Here is a 20,451-nt window from a genome sequence, read left to right as displayed (position 1 = left end):
CTTTTGAACCTGGGAGGCGGAGGTTACGGTAAGCTGAGATCGCGACACTTTTCTCTAGCCCAGGTGACAAGAGACGCCATCTCAAAAAATAAAAAATTCTTTTAGTCTAGAACCACTTTGACCCCCTTGTTGCACGTGGGTCTGAAGCTCTGGGCAGCCCTAGCCCCCACTCCTGACTCTGCCCCGAACTCTTCCCACTCTGCTGCATTCCATGTGAGTTGAATGCAAGTTCAGAGTTATTTTAGGTGTAGCAAAACTACATCTCATTTAACCTTCTCATTTAAAACTAGTTAAAATTTGTACATAGGCTTTTCATCTCTTATTAGTCCTTTCTTTTACCCTATGCTATCATTAAAATGTGAAAGCAATTGGAAATACATGAAATATTTTGCTTTTTTCCTCATGGCATTGTTGTAACATGGACTGTTGCCCCTTTTTAACTCTGCCCAGTACTCTTCCATTGAGGCCATACATACTGTGCATTTGTAGATTAACAGTTTCATTGTGGTTCAGGTACTTTAATGATTCCTACTTTTTCTAGAAATCTTTTTGTAGTTGACTTGAGTTGATTGGCTGGCCAGTGATAGTGGACTTTTTTCTCATGGATCTTCTATGATGTATGGGAGGCAGGTCCTGTCTTTTGACTGTGGAAGATGAAGAGGAACAGAAATTACCTTTGTCTACCTTCTTTGCAGCTAGAACGTGATCTGTCAGATACTCCTACTTGTGATGTTGTCTCTGGTTTGCCTGTAGATTGTTCATGAATATACTACAGCCACCTTCATGTGGCAGTGCCAGCAAAAGCAGGGGGATAGTAGTGACAGTATCAACAGCAGCATCCCAGGTTGACTTTCTTTGTGGCAGGACCTTGCTTGTGCCTCAACCCTTGGTTCCTACCCAAGCTTGGCTCTCTAGTCCTCAACTCTGAAAGCCACGTGATATCTTAATTCCTTTTTTGCCTAAGAAAATAAAAGTCAATTTTAATCATTTACAACCAAAAATCCTAAGTAGCACAGACCTGGTTTTGAAATCAGGTGGATTGGAAGTCTTGGTTTACTTCTTACAAGCCCATCCACTGTCTGTCTTGTAACATCCCGGGAGCAGACTTGACGAGGCCTTCCTGAAGCCTTGCTCTTTCTGTCTGCTTCCCTCATCTGCTCTCTCTCCTCTCTCCTCGCAGGGTCCACTTCCTAACACATGCTGCCATTTCTGGCTTATGGTTTGGCAGCAGAAGACCAAAGCGGTTGTCATGCTGAACCGCATTGTGGAGAAAGAATCGGTGAGTAATATTTAATATTTACAGCTTAGTATACTGTATGTGATCATTAGCATATAAAGATTTTCATTTTGGGACCAATATTCATTCCTTAGTTTTGGCCTTTAATTGCTAAAGGCTAGTGGTCAAAGTGTTTCTGTCCAGAAAAACTTATTCATCCTTTTCCTTTCTTATTTTAAGTATTTATATAACAATTGCAGACCTTTCATCTCCAAGATAGAAATATAATGGAATAAATACTGACTAGCAGTGGTACATAGATCTTTAGAATCCCTGGGAATCCTTGTTGACATATATGTCACTAAGTCCTCTTCCAGCTTTAAGATCTTGTAAAGTTCTACTTCAGATTTCTTACTTTATTCTACATTTCATAATTGCTGGTTTTTACTGATGATGAAAATTTCCTAATCCACTTCTAATCAGATGTGGCAATGACATGCCAGAATTTCCGGCAGTGTCAGCATAGTCATTTACAGTGGTTTTTCCTGATCTTCAGTATCATTTAAAAATTAAGGATTAGGCCAGGCACAGTGACTCAAATCTCTAATCCCAGCACTTTGGGAGGCTGAGGCAGGCAGATCACTTGAGGGCAAGAGTTTGAGACCAGCCTGGCCAACATGGTGAAACCTCGTCTCTACCAAAAATACAAAAATTAGCCAGGTGTAGTCCCAGCTACTTGGGAGGCTGAGGCAGGACAACCGCTTGAACCTAGGAGGTGGAGGTTGCAGTGAGCCGAGATTGTGCCGCTGCACCCCAGCCTGGATGGTCGAGCGAGACTCTATCTCCAAACCACTGCACTTCAGCCTGGGCGGTAGAGTGAGACTCCATCTCCAAAAAAAAAAAAAAAAAAAAAATAAGGATTATGACATTGTCAGTTTGAGCAGCATTGCAGACTAAATGATTTGCAAATTTCATTCTCTCATTTTGGAGTATGATTACTGTATTAATAAGATAACACTGCCACCAGAATTTAGAAATCATGCTGATGGTGGTTGGACCTGGATGGTTAACAAGTGTCAGGTTTAATTTTTTGGTGGAAGATTACTTCAGAGGTGGTGGGTAATGTGCTGTTCATCAAGAGACCCGTAATGTCTGATTAGTGTTCTTTTTATTTTATTAATAGCCATTATTGGTCAGTGCTCAGCTTCTTAATTCATTAGGGGTTACAGATGGTGATAATCCAGTTCTGTCATTACCTCTCTTAAAAGCAGTTTTCCAAAAAAAGTGGATTCCCTATTGAGGTCATCTGTCCTCAACAGATGACCAATTAGGAGTTTTTCTGGTGGAGAGTGGCAGGAGAGGATGAATTATTATGGGTTTAGACATATTGGGTTCGTTTTACTCCTTTGCAGTTATTTTCCTTATTTTTGATCAAATTATCCTGTCATTGGCTAGCAGCAATCTCTTTAGGTTGGGTCCTGAATCCTTTTTGTTTTTGAGATGGAGTCTCGCTCTGTTGCCCAGGCAGGAGTGCAGTGGCGTGATTTCGGCTCACTTCAACCTCCACTTCCTGGGTTCAAGCGATTCTCCCGCCTGAGCCTCCCAAGTAACTGGGATTACAAGCACCCACCAGCATGCGGCTAATTTTTGTAGAGACTGTTTTACCATATTGGCCAGGCTGGTCTCAAGCTCCTGACCTCAAGTGATCTGCCCATCTCAGCCTCCCAAAGTGGTGGGATTACAAGCATGAGTCACCTCACCCAGCCCTGAGTCCTTTTTAACAAACTTTTAATAGTTTCCTTGGCTGGGTGCAGTGGCTCACACCTGTAATCCCAGCACTTTGGGGAGTTAGGTGGATTGCTTGAGCCCAGGAGTTTGAGACCAGCCCGAGCAAATGGTGAAACTCTGTCTCTGCAAAAAATACAAAAATTAACTGGGCGTGGTAGCACATGCCTGTAGTCCCAGCTACCTGGGGGACTGAAGCAGGAGGATCGCTTGAGTCCAGGAAGACGGCTGCAGTTAGCTGTGTCCCTGCCACTGCACTCCAGCCTGGGTGACAGAGACCCTGTCTCAAAAAAAAATTTTTTTTTCTTGCTATCTGTAATGACTGCATATTGCAGGCTCATCTCAAACTCTTGCTGCCCAGACCTGGAGCCAGCCGTTTCTCTGAGGAGCTTTGGTTTCTTTTAATGGGCAGTAGTATTTCAAGATCACAGCAAAAATAAGGATATGTGTTGCTACTGGACTGGCCATTGTTTTGAGGGCTTTTCAGTGGACAAAAGCTAAGGAATAATATGTATATGTTACGATAACATACTTTAAGAGTTCATAATATTTCCAATTTAAATTTGGAGCTGTAAGGGCCGCTTAGCCCCTTCCATCTTATATCTGCTATTTTTCATACCAATAATCCTGGTTCTCGAAGAGATGAGAGAGATAAGCTATCTTGTAATGACTCATTTCCTTCTTCCCATATCACATACAAAACATAGCCATAATCATATCATCTGCTACCAAAATAATTACTGAAAATGGTTTATAATTTTTAGTATTTTTTTCTCTTCCTGGTGTCTCTGAGTTGTACTTTACAAATGTAAGTCTCTCCCTTATATCCCTTGTAGACTCTTAGTTCTACAAGCAAGCATCAGTTAATACTCATCAACAGTCTTTCTTGATGTCTCCCCAGTCATTCTGACTACAGCTCATTCTCTAGTGGATCCGAAGGAAGGACTTGTGAGCATTATAGTCTCCGATTTTTTTACATGTCAGTGACGGTTCATCTGCTGTCTTAATATCTGAAAGTCAGTTTGGCAGGATATAAAATCCTTGACTCCCGTGCTATTCTTTGAACAGCTTAAACATTTTTCCATTTCCTCTGGTCTTCCACCAAAGTCTAATGGACATCTTACTTCCTTTATAAGTCTCTTGTTCTTTTTATCTACACTACCCAATAAATTCCTTTTTTCTTTTTCTTCAGATATTATTCATTTTACCAAAAATATGTCTTAGTGATTGGCCATTCTGGGTCAGGTTTTACAGGTACACGATGTCTTCTTGAGTGTTTGACTTCAAGTACTTTTTTCTTATTTTTTTAATACTTTTTGTTAAAGAAATATTTGTTGAGTTACAGTCCTTAGTATTTGTTCTGCTCCCTTGCTTGCTTTAATGTTCCTCTTTGGGTCTTCCTATTATATACATATGTTGGATTTTCTTTGCCTATCTTTTTTGTTTGTCACATTCTCTTATCCTGTTTATCTCTCTATTTCTGTTTTACTTAAAAAAGGTTTGTTTTTTCTGGCCAGGTTTGAGGGCTCACACCTATAATCCCAGCACTTTGGGAGGCTGAGGCAGGAGGGTCCCTTGAGCCCAGGAATTCAAAACCAGCCTCGACAACAAACTGAGACCCTACCTCTATAAAAAATACAAAAAGTAGCCAGGTGCGGTGACATGCACCTGGAGTGCCAGCTGGGGTTGGGAGATCGCTTGAGCCCAGAAGATTGAGGCTGAAGTGAGCCAGGTTCACCCCAGTGCACTCCAACCTGGGCTACAGAGCTCTTAAGACCCTGTCTCTTAAAAAAAAAAAAAAAAAAATTATTTTGCTCTTAAGGCATTTTTATCTATTGTGTTTAGTTCTCTCTTCCTTCCAGTTTAATCCTCATTTGTGAAATGATGTGTTCTGTTATTTGAACTTTTCTATCTCCTATCTTGTTTCTGAGTTCTAATTTTTAGTCTTTTACTTCTTATATCATTTTTTGTTTGTACTTTTTTTTTTTTTTTTGAGACGGAGTCTCGCTCTGTCGCCCGGGCTGGAGTGCAGTGGCCGGATCTCAGCTCACTGCAAGCTCCGCCTCCCGGGTTTACGCCATTCTCCTGCCTCAGCCTCCCGAGTAGCTGGGACTACAGGCACCCGCCACCTCGCCCGGCTAGTTTTTTGTATTTTTTAGTAGAGACGGGGTTTCACCTTGTGAGCCAGGATGGTCTCCATCTCCTGACCTCATGATCCGCCCGTCTCGGCCTCCCAAAGTGCTGGGATTATAGGCTTGAGCCACCGCACCTGGCCTTTTGTTTGTCTTTTAGCACCTTTTAAAGAATTAATTCATAGTATTTATTGGTTTGGGAGACATTTTTATTGTTGTAGCTGTTATTTGGAAAAGGAGAAATGGCCATTTTTTAAAATATTTTTTCCTGGCATTTTTGTCCTGCCGAAATGACTGCCTTGCTTCAGTCTGCTGGCTTCATACTTTGGCATTTGGGAAGATACGTTTATTGTCACAGATTTGAATTTCATATCAGTAGTTCTGCCAAACTCTACGTAAAAGGGGCTTATCTTCTCATTCTGTCCCCCAGTTTAATTTTAGTACGCAAATATACAATGTTATTTCTAAATGTCATTTTTTTGTTTGTTTTGAGACTGGGTCTCACTTTTGTCATCCAGGCTGGAGGGCAGTGGCACAGCCTCAGTGCAGCCTCGACTGCCCACGCTCAGGTCATCTTCCCACTTCATGCTCCTGAGCAGCTGGGACTACAGGGGTGCGCCACCGCACCCAACTTGCCACCGCACCCAGCTCATTTTTTTTGTATTTTTTGTAGAGACAGGAATTCGCCATGTTGTCCAGGCTGAATTTCACCCTGTTGCCCAGGCCAAACTCCTGGGCTCAAGTGATCCACCCACCTCCGCTTCCCAAAGTGCTAGGATTACAGGCGTGAGTCACATGTGCCTGGCCCTAGATGGAATATTGAGTAGTAGATTCATAGGCATTTGTGGAAAATACTTGTAAAATAAAGCCTGTTCAGCAACAAATTTTTTTTTTTTTTGAGACGGAGTCTTGCTGTGTTGCTCAGGCTGGTGTGCAGTGGTGCGATCTCTGCTCACTGCAAGCTCCGCCTCCTAGGTTCACGCCCTTCTCCTGCCTCAGCCTCCCTAGTAGCTGGGACTACAGGCGCCCACTACCACACTTGGCTAATTTTTTGTATTTTTAGTAGAGACGGAGTTTCACTGTGTTAGCCAGGATGGTCTCAATCTCGTGACCTCATGATCTGTCCACCTCGGCCTCCCAAAGTGCTGGGATTACAGGCATGAGCCACCGTGCCCAGCCAGCAGCATTTATTTTGAAGATCAAATTATTGCAAGGGTTTGATAATTTTAGAAACATGAAGTGAATGTCCTGTCGTTAAAATATAGGTAATCATGCTTTAAAAATGATAATTTTTATTTTATGAATATCATATCTGTGGCTTTTTTAGTTTATAAGTTATAGGAACACTTTAAAAATGCCTTATAAGACCGGACGCGGTGGGTCATGCCTGTAATCCTAGTGCTTTGGGAGGCTGAGGTGGGTGGCTCACTTGAGGTCAGTAGTTCAAGACCAGCCTGGCCAACATGGCAAAACCCTGTCTCTACTAAAAATACAAAAATTAGCTGGGTGTAGTGGCAGGTGCCTGTAATGCCAGCTGCTTAGGAGGTGAGTCTCACGACTAGCTGGGATTACAGGCGCCCGCCACAGTGCCCAGCTAATTTTTGTATTTTTAGTAGAGATGGGGTTTCACCATCTTAGCCAGGTTAGTCTCGAACTCCTGACCTGAGGTGATCCTCCCGCCTCAGCCTGCCAAAGTGTTGGGATTACAGGCGCGAGCCACACCTGGCTGTAAAATTTCTATCTTACTAAAATACATTAAGCGTAGAATATAGTAGTGACTTCTTAGTTTTGGGTACTTGAAAAAATATAACATGTACATGTGTGGTTTGTTTTCATTTTTTAACTTTATGGTTTCATGATGTCTATAAACTAAAAAAATATATACATATTTCTAAATTTAGGTTAAATGTGCACAGTACTGGCCAACAGATGACCAAGAGATGCTGTTTAAAGAAACAGGATTCAGTGTGAAGCTCTTGTCAGAAGATGTGAAGTCGTATTATACAGTACATCTACTACAATTAGAAAATATCAATGTAAGACCTTTCTTGCCCAAAAGTCTGGACTTTATATGATGGTTTGAAGAATTACTCTTGATTATTAGATTTGAAGTTTGATAAGCACATGCATTTGGATAATACCTGTAGTATCTAGTCATAGTCACTTTGTGTGCCTGCACGTAGTAGCTTTCTGAGGACTCTGAAGAAACAGTAGAAACTACAAATTTCAAAGTTCAGGTTGTTACTTGGGGTTTGAAAATTAATTAATAGAAATACATGGGGATTAATAGAGAGGGCTTTAGAGTCAGGCACGCTTGAATTCAGATCCAGCTCTGCTGCTCAGTAGAGGCATGATTTAGACTCGTTCCTGCCCTCCCTGAGCCCTCCTCATCTGTACAATGGAATTACCACGCCTGCCCTCCAGGGCTGTCCTGAGGTCAGATGAAAGTGTGTATGCAGAGCACCTGACCTCAGTAGATGCCCAGGAAACAATAGCTCCCAGGACCTGTGACTGCCAAGAATAGCAAAATCCTCAAGAAAATAACTTACAAAGCTATTGTGAAGTGATTCACAACACAAAAATTTGTCCTTGCTGAGTTGTGAAAAAATGGTGTTTTTTATATCTATGTAACACACACATACGTAGATCCATACACACATATACATGTATAAATGTAGCATGTGGTCTCAAGAACATTTACTTGGGTGTTTGGTTGGTTGGTTGATTGGTTTTTTGAGAGAGTCTTGCATTGCCACCCAGGCTGGAGTACAGTGGCATGATCAGAGCTCTCACTACGGCCTCTAACTCCTGGCCTCAAGAAATCCACCCACTTCAGCCTCCTGCGTATCTGGGATTACAGGCATGAGCCACCATACCTAATTTTCTTATTTATTTATTTTTTTTGTAGAGATGGGGTCTTGCCTTGCTATCCAGGCTGGTTTCAAACTCCTGGGCTCAAGTGATCCTCCCACCTTGGCCTCCCAAAGTGTTGAGATTACAGTCATGAGCCACCATGCCAGTCCTTACTTGCATTTTTCTTCCCCAGAAACATATGAAGTGTTCCTTGGGCCTTGGTTGAGATACATACACATAGTGGGTTATGAACCTGCTGTTGCCAGGGTGATGATCGGGGCATTTCTCCCCCTTTGGCCATTTACCTCTTTTGCCTTCTTTGTTTATAATTAGAATAAACTAGAAAATAATGAAATCAGAGTAATTCTGAGATGCTAATAGAAACTGTGATAGCTTGAAAATAGGAAAATGTTTAGCCTCATATGACTTTAGGAATATATGTGTCTTTAAGTGAAATACTGTTTTAGTTAACCATTAAGTAAATTAAGTGATCACTAACAACACAAAGCCTTAAAGAGAAGGGAGATATATATATATATGTATACACACATGCTTTTTAGATGTGTGGCAATCCCTTTTATGGTGGATCCCTTGGAACACTTGTGTTTTTTGCTGCATTGAGTAAGCACAGGTGCATGCTGTGTGCGTGAGGCCTAGGTTCTGGTTTTCCTTCTGTCCAGCTTCCCATACATCCATAACTAAGCTTATTATGCAGTCTCTTCAGTCACCTAAAAAGGCTCAAAATTAGGAATGATAATGCTTAGATTTATTTATAAATTCCCATTAGTATATTTATTTTGTCCCAACTCTTTCCATTTACATGTGTCTTAAGCTGCATTGAGATACATCAATAACTCTTTGATACTGGACTGAGCTGTACATTATTCATTCCCAGAAACAGAACTATATTTCCACAAGGTTCTCAAAGTTCTCTGAATCATCTTCTCTTGGTATTTATCCCAGGTAATTACTCATTTGCTTGTGGCATTAAAATTGATTTAGATGAAGGGCATAGATGTGTTTCCCTATTTCTGAAACAGTCCTTATTGAGAATTGATGATACCTGAAGTAATAATAAAATAGAATGATTTTTGTGTTTTGTTTATCAGATTCCAAAATGCTTTCACATGTGTCTCATTTGACCAGTAGTCTTCAGTTAGTGTGGACAGTGTAAATATTCTTATTATCCCCATATTTTACATTGTAAAAATGAATAGTTATGTTAAAATCCATTCTGTTATAGGACTTTTTCCACTGATTACTTAGCAATTAAGTGACAGACTGAACTCATTAGTTCTCCTGGTCCCCTATTTTTTAAGACAGAGTCTCATTCTGTTGACCAGGCTGGAGTGCAGTGGCATGATCTTGGCTCATTGCAGCCTCCACCTCCTGGGTTCAAGTGATGCTCCTGTTTCCGCCTCCCGAGTAGCTGGGACTACAGGTGTGCACCGCCATGCCTGCCTAATTTTTTGTATTTTTAGTAGAGATGGGGTTTCGCCGTGTTGGCCAGACTGATCTCAAACTCCTCCTGACTTCAGGTGATCTGCCCGCCTCAGCCTCTCAAGGTTCTGGGATTACAGGTGTGAGCCACTGTGCCCGGCCATCTCCTAACTTTTGACATGGGGATAAGTCATTTTGAAAAGATACTAATTGTTGTAAAGAGAGATTATTGATTCTGAAGCATCTTTCTGGAGTTGAGGCCGTCACGTGAGTTGGCCAGCCACCGTGTTTCAGTTGCTGGCAACTGTGTGGTATAATGACATGGTCACTGGATTTTTTATTGGCCTGGGTTTAGAACATGCCATAATATAATAGCAAGAATTTGTGTTCTGCTTTATAATTTTTAACTAGAACTAGGGATTCTTTATTCTTCAGAAGGATAAAGTGGCATTTCAGTATGAAAGGCAGAATTACATTTGCCTAAGTAGATAAACTGTAGAATCAGATAGCCTGACGTTAAATCCTGACTCTGCCACTCTTGCTGAGTGACTCGGGTCACATTACCTCACTATGGATGATAAACAGTACCTGTTTTATCATCTATGAAATGAGGGTGATCATGTACCTACTACATAGGATTGCTCTGAAGATCAAGTGAGTTAATATCATGACAGTGTCTAAGACAGAATGCGGGAGCCGGTTACATTTTTAGTCGACCAGTTTCCTTCCTGTAACAGTCATGAATTGTGAGGGACAACAGCACTGGGGAGTCGTTGAAAAGGATAAGTTTAGAGAGAAAGAAAGAACCAAGGGAGTGAGAAAAAGTGTTGATGAAGTAGGGAGCTGGTAGCCAACCTCAGCCCGCAGATCTCTGTCTTTATTGAGGTCTCTGCGCTGCAGAGATCCAGTGTGCATCTAAGGGAGTCTGACTTATGTCTGTTAACAGGTCCAAAGGTAAAGCTGTTATCTAAGCAAGCCCTGCGCCTCCTCCAGTCTAATGGAGCAGCACAGTGACATACCAGGAGTCTCTTACAGTGACTTACTTAAAGCTCAAAGTCTGGACTCTTGCCCCCGAACGAAGAGATTACGTCTCTGCTTGCAGCGTGGCCTGTGGCTTAAGCTATGGAGATAATTTTGAGGGGTTTTAAAAATATAAGGTCGTCTAGAGTACTTGTCTTTTAGTTTTTCCTGTTAGTTGCCCTTCACTATTTTTGTAATGTTGTTGGCCAGCTTTCTGTTTAGTGAGTTCCAGGAATGCTGGTACAGTGCTGACTGTCTTCTATTTCCCTGACCCTATAGATTAAGCAAGATGAGAGTCTAATTATTATGATGCTTACCTGGGATTTGATTCAAAATCGTTTACACAGTTTATTCTACCTAGAATGTCCTCTCTCTTCTCTGCCTTTATATCCTACACGTCCTTAGTAACCCCTGTGGCCTACTTCTTTCTTAGGTCTCCTGACATGTATCTGTGACACATTTATCCCTAACAGCTATGATTCTTACACTTTTTCAGTAATTTAAATATTATCATTCTGCTGCTTGTTCAGTACTTCTGTCTATCTAAATCTTGACTCCATAATGAGGTTTTTAACTTCCAAGGGGTTGGGAGTTATCTGCTGCCTTGGTACTCCCCTACCATTGGGTGGAGTGCATTTTAAGCACATTGCACCTGAGTGATTGTTGTAAAACACTGATGCAATCTTTCCACCGGCCTCTAAGAATTCTTCTGTAGCTTCCGTTGGTTACTAAAAAAAGTATCTGTCCAGTGCACAAGACTGTGACCCATCCCAGCCTGGTCCTTGCCTCCTTGTCTAACTCCCTCTCCTTTGGGTATCCAGGATTTGTCCATGCTAACAGACAGACTTCTCTAATAGGTTAACTCCTTGGTGGGGGTGGATGGCATACCTTTGCATATTGCTTTCTCCCTGCTTAGAATGCAAGCCTGTCCCTAGCCGTTTCTGCCACTCCTCCGAATGTGGTGAGTTCAATCTCTCTTTCACAATGAATTGCAGTCAGTAAATATTTATCACTGACATACTGACTCCGGCAAAAACTGATGAGAGACCCAACTAAGGCAGTGATAATGAAGGTACAGATTGGACATCTGGTTAGGACATAGGGTTGACAAACTTTGTCACTCTTTAGGTGTAGAGGAAATACCCAGTGAAGAGGTTGAAAATGTGTTGAGTTTTACAATTGACTGGAGCTTTCTAGGGGCCACAATAAAGGCAATTGGTGAGTATAGTTGTTTTAAAAATACCCAGTATCTGTTAAGCATTTACCATGTGCAGGGATATGGCAGGCACTTCACGTTAATTGTTTCATTTGTTTGTTACAACAGTTTTATAAGGTAAGTAGTAGTATTAACCCTATTCACAGATGACAGAACTGGGGCTTAGTGAAAGTCTTTTAGAAACAAAATCTTGATACCCTCTATATATACCTAAAGTGTGAAAGTAATTGGGCCTGGGGTCATAGAGCTGTATAGATTTTTTATAATTGGAAAATATATACTTTTATTATATATTTATGATGATTATTGACTTGCATTTGAAGGCTGTGAACAGGGCATACACTTAAATTGCTGTGGCCTAACAATTCCTGTTGTTACACCTGCTCAACTCACAGGTTATTTTCCTGGCTTTATATATGCAAGTTTGCCATCCCTATAAAAAGACTTTAAATTTAGAATTCTCTTTTAGAAATGTAAATGGGATTTTGCCTTAGAACAGCAAGCCGTTGACATTTTGTGCAGAATGTAGTATACATAATGCGAAGTTTTAGACAGAAAATTTGGCAGGCATGTGTGGAACAGCTGCAGACAGGGACAGCCTATAATTGTGGGTGCAGCCCGGGTGTGTGTAGGGAGTGGGGTAAAGCAGCGAGAAGGCTGGGGGGCAGCGGCTGGGGATCAGAGGAGAAGTAGTGTGACTTGGTGACCAAGGAGAAGAAAAAGGTGCTTCCGCAGTTTTGAAAATAAGGAGTTTGCCAAAAATTGTAAAGTCTAAATGCAGACCTTGTTTGGAAAAAAGATGAGTTTTGTTTTAGCTCTGTATCCTTTGGCGACCCTTTTTTTCCCCCCTCTCATTTTTTTTTTTTCCTTCATGAAAAAGGGAAGGGGTCCACCCAGTCAGGTATATGAATGTTTTTATTACCAGAGTAGTAAATATATGAATCTTACGCCTTCGTGTGGTCCTTTGTAACTGTGAATTACATGATTTTGGAAAGCTGTGTTTTTTGAATCTTGTTTCTGTAAGGATAAATTAATCAAAGTTAACCTCTCAAAAAGTCCTGGTTCTGTAGGGGGGGAAAAACAACAACTGTTTTTCAAAAATCTATTAGTGGGGAAGACGTTATTATACAAACAGTCATGAGCATTTCTGGGAACTGGCTTCCAGTATCCCAGACAGTGTGACCTGAATTTGAAAAAAATTGAGACCAGTAGTCTTGAGCCAAAATCATACAAGCAAAGAGAAAGCAAGCCGTGCCCAAGATTGTAGGGTGACCGTGTGTTTGAGCCAGGACATGATGGAGTAATTACACGCAGGACCCCATAGGAGCTCTGGGCCAGAGACCACAGAGCACTGCAGTCTCCTGCTCAGAGTGGACCACAGAAAGGCCCACACAGACTGAGTCTGGCCCGGCCGGTGGCCACAGCAAGTAAGAAACAAAGTGCGTTGTTAATGTCACTAGAATCTTAACCTCGTTTACAGGAAAACTTGACTTGGAGTTAACTGTGTCCCCCGCTGTCAAGAACCTGCCTCTAGCCTGTTCCTGTTGGTGTTGCCTTATTAACTGCCCACCTGCTGTTTTGTAAAAGGAGACTAGAGTTCACCCTTCTTATTTTAGAATGTTTTGAATTCTCTTTTTTAATGCAATAAATTTACCTTTTTTTTTTTTTTTTTAACCTACCATAAGATTGACTCCTTTTGGTGTACAGTTAATGTGACTTTTGACAGTGCATTCAGTCATGTAACCACTGCCCACAGCAGAAACGTCGATCGGTTCTGTCACCTCTCCCCTGCCCCAGATGTTCTTGTGTTGCTTGTGTACAGTCAGTCATGTTCTCTACCCGTAGCCTCTGGCAACCAGTGATCTGGTTTCTGTTTCTGTGTGATTCTGCCTTTTCCAGAATGTCATATAAATGGAATAGTATAGTATATAGCCTTTAGTCTGGCTTTGTTCACTTACCATAATTAATTTAAAAAGAAATGTCTTAAAACGTAGAAACCGTGATCATTTTAATTCGTAATGGAGAAATTTTTTATTGCTTTTAGTATATTGAGAACTTGTGGATCACACTGTATTTGAAATTATTAATGCTGGATGTTAAAAGGTCACTAAAAGTATGTACTTTTTAAAAAATTTATTTCACTGTACTTTATTAGTATTATATCTTATATACTGAGTCTGGGACGTAGAAGTCAATTTCTACTGCAAAATAGGGGGTTTTGTTTGTTTGTTTGTTTTTGAGATGGAATTTTGCTCTTGTTGCCCAGGCTGGAGTGCAATGGCGCGATCTCGGCTTCCCGCAACCACTGCCTCCCAGGTTCAAGCGATTCTCCTGCCTTAACCTCCCAAGTACCTGGGATTACAGACATGCCCCACCACGCCCAGATAAGTTTGTATTTTTAGTAGAGACGGGGTTTATCTGTGTTGGCCAGGCTGATCTCAAACTCCTGACCTCAGGTGATCCACCCACCTCGGCCTCCCAAAGTGCTGGGATTATAGGTGTGAGCCACCGCGCCTGGCCAAAAATTAATATATATATATATATATATATATTTTTTTTTTGAGACGGAGTCTCACTCTGTCGCCCAGGCTGGAGTGCAGTGGCTGGATCTCAGCTCACTGCAAGCTCCGCCCCCTGGGTTTATGCCATTCTCCTGCCTCAGCCTCCCGAGTAGCTGGGACTACAGGCGCCCGCCACCTCGCCCGGCTAGTTTTTTGTATATTTTAGTAGAGATGGGGTTTCACCGTGTTAGCCAGGATGGTCTTGATCTCCTGACCTCGTGATCCGCCCGTCTCGGCCTCCCAAAGTGCTGGGATTACAGGCTTGAGCCACCGCGCCCGGCCAAAAAATTTATATTTTTAAAGTGAAAGCTAACTTTTAATTTTGGAAATTTTTATTGGGAGCAGGATATTATTATAATAGTCTTTAGTTATTACACCATTAAACATCAAGGTTTTTTACGTTGTTTCTGTGCCTCCTCCCTCAAAAAAAACCTCCTACAATAAAACTGAAAAATTGCGCAAAGATGTATTAGTGGAAGACCACTGCTTAATTTACACCAATGAAGAATATAAAGCAGAGAAGTGCTCCTTGGGGCAAAAGGCAATTGGCAAAAGGCTGAAGAACATTTTCATAATGAGTTAGAAATACAGATCATCAGGAATATCCAGGAGGCATTAGTGAAGGCCAGGCAGGCCTAAGAGACGGGAAACATTTAGCATGTTGGTAAACCATGTTAGCACATCAGCAAAAGCACATAAACAGCTTTAGGACTGGAAATTATTGCCATGGGGAAAGACAACAATTAGAGGAACAATTCCAATTAAAAATGTAAAGATTGGTTGTTTAGATTAATTCTTTAATCTCCCCTATGCCTGTGTAGCAGAATCTAACAGATAATCATGTTAAACAGGAGATTACATTTAAACTTAGAAATTCATAAAAAGGAAAATGTTAAAGAATGTAAAATTACACTGGTAGAAGTTTTTTTTTTTTTGAAAATAGAGTTTCATTCTTGGTGCCCAAGCTGGCATGCACTGGCATGATCTCTGCTCACTGCAACCTCCACCTCCTGGGTTCAAGCAATTCTCCTGCCTCAGCCTCCCAAGTAGCTGGGATTACAGGCACGCACCACCACGCCTGGCTAATTTTTTGTATTTTTAGTAGAAACGGAGTTTCACCATGTTGACCAGGCTGGTCTCGAACTCCTGACCTCAATTAATCTGCCCACCTCAGCCTCCCAAAGTGCTGGGATTACAGGCATGAGCCGATTGCGTCTGGCAGACATTTTTTAAAATAGAAAAAAATAGTCCATTCATGATGCATGAATTAAAGAAAATATTGGTAACGTGTATAGTAACAGATTAGTAACTGAGAACCCAAAGGCTGCCCCAGGTTGCTTTGAATCCTGGTTCTGCCACGTTCCAGCTGTGTGACCTTGGGCAAATACTTACCCTTTGTTTCAGTTTCTTCATCAGGAAAATGGGTTTTAATAGGATTATTGTGTGGATTTAGTTAATAAGGAAAGTGCTTAGAACAGGCCTCCAAAATAGTAAGTGTTGTATGTGTTAGCTATTATTAATACATCCCAAATTTCCACTAAAGAAAATCTTCCCTAATTTGTCTATGGGATTGTCAGAAAACAAATGGAAAAAAATCATAGTATAAACAGCCTATATGGCTGTAAAGGATTTTATACAAAACACATGATCTTTCTGAAGTAGTTTTTTTAAAAGAAAAAAAAATAGAACTAACTTCTCCTCCCTTGATTTTCACTTTTTAGAGTGGTGAAACCAGAACAATATCTCACTTTCATTATACTACCTGGCCAGATTTTGGAGTCCCTGAATCACCAGCTTCATTTCTCAATTTCTTGTTTAAAGTGAGAGAATCTGGCTCCTTGAACCCTGACCATGGGCCTGCGGTGATCCACTGTAGTGCAGGCATTGGGCGCTCTGGCACCTTCTCTCTGGTAGACACTTGTCTTGTTTTGGTAAGTGCTGCTTGTGATCTCATTTTAATCTCATTGATTTTTTTTTTTTTTAATTGCTTCCACTGGCAAGGAATAAGCACTGATGTTGTATCATAGAACTGAGGTTTTTCAACTTTTAACTTCTACTTTTGGAAAAACCTAAAAATCTCATTTCCACCTTTGCAACTGCGTCTTATTCATGACTAGTAGAAATGTATCCAAGATGATTTTAGAGATTCCTAAGAAGATGTTTTTCTTCCTGGTAGCTTTATATTACAGAAATAATAGGTCTCTTCCCGTCATTTTTTCAAATATAAATTCATATGTAACACTGACTTCCTCAGACAAATACTTTATCTCATGTTTTTAAATTTAAAAACTAGGGATAATGATAGACATATTTCACAGGGTTGCTGTGAGAATTCAATGAATTAATACATTGAGGGACACGTAGAAGAGTCCTGGTGTTTCCTGAGCATTCCATAAATGTCAGTATTACTGTTACTCGCCTGAGGTTCCTGTCTCTGCCCCCAAGGGCTAATTCTTTCTGCACCAGTCAATCCCAGTCCCAGCCTGTATACAGCCTAAATCTTTTTTTCTCTTTTTAGGACCTTTATTTTTTCCTTACTGGTGTCTTTCCCACCATCTTTAGATGGGTGCTGTGTATCCAGACATCGTGTCTGTAGTGCAGACGTGAAGGAGGCGGAAGGGCAGTGAGCACAAAGGTTGACTCCTGCCATGACTTAAAAAAAAAAAAATAGTCCTTATACTAGCCAGAACTGATTATAAATCCTTCCTTTAACCAATGACTGGCCAGAAGGAATGAGATTACTATGATTGGTTTGGAATCAGTTGTGAATCAGCTAAAGAATCAAAGTCCTCCATCTACTTGAGTGGTTGAGATGTGGGGAGGGATGAGTAGGCTAGTTGTTGTGTATGTAACAGTTACAGCTGCAGGGTTAAATTATTGTTGTTCTTTCAGAGGAGAAAATGCAGAGCAAAATCTTAGCAATGGGCCGGGCGCGGTGGCTCAAGCCTGTAGTCCCAGCACTTTGGGAGGCTGAGGTGGGCGGATCACGAGGTCAGGAGATCGAGACCATCCTGGCTAACCTGGTGAAACCCCGTCTCTACTAAAAAATACAAAAAACTAGCCGGGTGAGGTGGCGGGCACCTGTAGTCCCAGCTACTCGGGAGGCTGAGACAGGAGAATGGCGTGAACCCGGGAGGCGGAGCTTGCAGTGAGCTGAGATCTGGCCACTGCACTCCAGACTAGGCAACAGAGCGAGACTCCGTCTCCAAAAAAAAAAAAAATCTTAGCAATGATCTTGCATTGATTCTGTTTCCTGGGTTCCAATAACAAAAGATTTGTCTGATTTTTGCCTTTCTTGCAGATGGAAAAAGGAGATGATATTAACATTAAACAAGTGTTACTGAACATGAGAAAATACCGAATGGGTCTTATTCAGACCCCAGATCAACTGAGATTCTCATACATGGCTATAATAGAAGGAGCAAAATGTATAAAGGGAGATTCTAGTATTCAGGTAAACTTTATACACGTTTAAAATCATATCTATTTGATAAATACACATAGCATCAAATAACTGCACTCCACTTGAGCCCTTGTCGTCTTTGATTCAAAAAGTATGTTTGAGTTTTTGTGGTAAATCCAGTTGGCTGTCTTAAAATTGTAAAATTTTAGCTAGCTTCCTCATATATACTCAGCCTCAGGTTAAATCCTGTCTGTTACTTAAAAGCCCTTGTAGAAACAAGATTTCATTAAAGAAACTGAATTTTTCATTTTGGGGATGGTTAAGCTTTTAATTATTAAAGTAACTGGAAACTTGAGATACTTTTGCCCTCATTACACACTAATACTTGGTTTATATAATATTTGACTTTATAACAAGCAACTTGAATATTTATGGCAGATATAATGAAATTCCAGCAAAATGTTACATTCTTCTGGTTGATGGCTTTATTCTCATGAAGCTGTTTTTACTGCATATTTGTAGAACCTAAATTCAAAGACTGATCAGAAGTTTGTGTTATGCACTAAGTTAAAATGTAATATAGAAACAACCACAGCCTCCATTTTTTGTATGGTTTAATCACATAGTATTGGACATAAGCAGATACTGTAAATTGATGCATAATATAAGATAGACTGTTTTTTCATTATGTTTCTCATATGTGAACATATTTACTAGCACTTTCATTTCTGTGATTACTAGCTAATACAGGAATATAACTTAGACCACTGGTGTCAGAATAAAGGTGTATTTAAAAAGATTTTTTTCAAATCTTTAAATAGCATTAAAATATTCTTGGCCGGGCGCGGTGGCTCGCGCCTGTAATCCCAGCACTTTGGGAGGCTGAGGCGGGCGGATCACAAGGTCAGGAGATCGAGACCATCCTGGCTAACACGGTGAAACCCCATCTCTACTAAAAAATACAAAAAATTAGCCAGGCGAGGTGGCGGGCGCCTATAGTCCCAGCTACTTGGGAGGCTGAGGCAGGAGAATGGTGTGAACCCAGAAGGCAGAGCTTGCAGTGAGCCAAGATTGAGCCATTGCACTCCAGCCTGGGCAACAGAGCAAGACTCTGTCTCAAAATAATAAAAATAAATTAAAAAAATAAATAGCATTAAAATATTCTTAATGAACATAAACCTTAGGGTGCTCAGAGCCAAATACTCACTGTGTGGAAAACTCAGCCCACAGAACAGGTCCTGCTTCAGACACTAGACTTTGGGAACACTGGGTTTGCTGCGATTACTTGGGCAGTGGCCAGTGATTTAGGTGACGTAAAAATTATTTCAGATGTTTAAGATTAGGAAAATTTCCCTTTCTAATCACAGCGAGCTTTCACCAACTTAAATCTGGAGTTCAAAAAGAAAATCAGGTGGTTCAGTCAGATTTCCCCAGGCTTCCCAGCCTGCATGCTGCCTTTCACCAACTTAAATCTGGAGTTCAAAAAGAAAATCAGGTGGTTCAGTCAGATTTCCCCAGGCTTCCCAGCCTGCATGCCGCCTTCCCTGCCTGCTTCCTGGCTGTGGTGAGGTGGGTCCCTGGGATGGAAGTGTATTGTCCTTTGGACTGTGTCTTTCCTACCACTGCTTTTTTTTATGTTTTGTATCTTTAGTTTTAGAATACCTGCTTTATCTGAGAATGGATCCTTTTTTATCACAGACATCAGTTTTTCTGGACACTTTTTTGTGGAGTTGACAGTGCAGTGTGTGTGGCTAGGAAGGATTTTTTTCTGTTAATTTATCTGGTATGGTAGAGTCCTCAGACTCTCAGTGCTACAGCATTTTCTGCCCCAGTTCCAGATAGCACATTGGAGACATCTTTTCCTTCAGGTACTCAGGATCAGGAAAGCCTGCTACCCATTCCAAGGGGTTAATTTCTGCAGAAACGGTCTTGGCATTCTGAGAATCTCTTTTAATTGGTGCGTTTAGACCACTGGCATATGAAGTGATTACTGATAAAGTTGGATTAATACATACCACACGTGCTACTGGTTTTTTTTCTTTTTTTGAGACACAGTTTCGCTCTTTTTGCCCAGACTGGAGTGCAATGGTGCAATCTCGGCTCACTGCAGCCTCCGTCTCCCAGATTCAAGTGATTCCCCCCACTCAGCCTCCCGAGTAGCTTGGATTACAGGTGTCCGTCACCACTCCTGGACTAATTTTGCATTTTTAGTACAGATGGGGTTTCACTGTGTTGGCCAGGCTGGTCTCCAACTCCTGACCTCAGGTGATCTGCATGCCTTAGCTTCCCAGAATGCTGAGATTACAGGCGTGAGCCACCGCACCCAGCCCAAAGTGATTGTATCTTAAGTCTGTAAATATATATAATTATAATCTTAAAGTATGTATTCATTTACAGAAAACGTTCAGTGACCTTGACATTCTTGTAGATATATAGGCTATTTGTAATTGCCTTTCAGCACAAGGTCAGGCATGAATACTTAAGCTGGTTGCTGGTATTACCACATATTTATTAGCAAATTCCCAGTATTGATGACAGTAAACCTCCCAGAGTAAATATGTAGTTTGGCAATTCAGAACTATCGTTGTAAGATCTACAAAAAATTAGCTGGGCGTGGTGGCACATGCCTGTAATCCCAGTTAGTTGGGAGGCTGAGGTAGAAGAATTGCTTGAGCCTGGGAGGTAACAAGCGAGGGCTCAGGAAATGTAGTATTTTCTAGAGGCCGAGGTTGTAGTGAGCTGAGATTGTGCCACTATACTCTAGCCTGGGTGAAAGACGAGACTTGGTCTCATGGAGAAACCCTGTTTCTACTAAAAATACAAAA

At 41.1% G+C, this 20,451-nt stretch overlaps 1 protein-coding gene across 8 annotated transcripts in view; it reads left to right on the top strand.

The window, feature by feature from the left end:
- Window positions 1-20,451, top strand: part of PTPN2 (protein tyrosine phosphatase non-receptor type 2) — a 100,496-nt gene that overhangs the window by 53,520 nt on the left and 26,525 nt on the right. For 5 of the 8 annotated variants that reach the window (XM_023228344.2, XM_023228342.3, XM_023228341.3 and 2 more), the window contains 5 exons: window positions 1,181-1,279; window positions 7,035-7,169; window positions 13,707-13,775; window positions 15,945-16,154; window positions 17,525-17,677. In XM_023228344.2, coding sequence (XP_023084112.1) covers window positions 1,181-1,279; window positions 7,035-7,169; window positions 13,707-13,775; window positions 15,945-16,154; window positions 17,525-17,677 — 666 coding nt within the window. The remainder of the gene's footprint in view (window positions 1-1,180; window positions 1,280-7,034; window positions 7,170-13,706; window positions 13,776-15,944; window positions 16,155-17,524; window positions 17,678-20,451) is intronic. The other 3 variants (XM_023228345.2, XM_023228343.3, XM_023228346.3) reach the window with 2 other exon arrangements.

Source organism: Piliocolobus tephrosceles, chromosome 18, assembly GCF_002776525.5.
Source record: "Piliocolobus tephrosceles isolate RC106 chromosome 18, ASM277652v3, whole genome shotgun sequence".
Taxonomy (NCBI): domain Eukaryota; kingdom Metazoa; phylum Chordata; class Mammalia; order Primates; family Cercopithecidae; genus Piliocolobus; species Piliocolobus tephrosceles.
The sequence above is the reverse complement of the archived record's forward strand: the minus strand, read 5'-3'. Positions and strand labels throughout refer to the sequence as shown.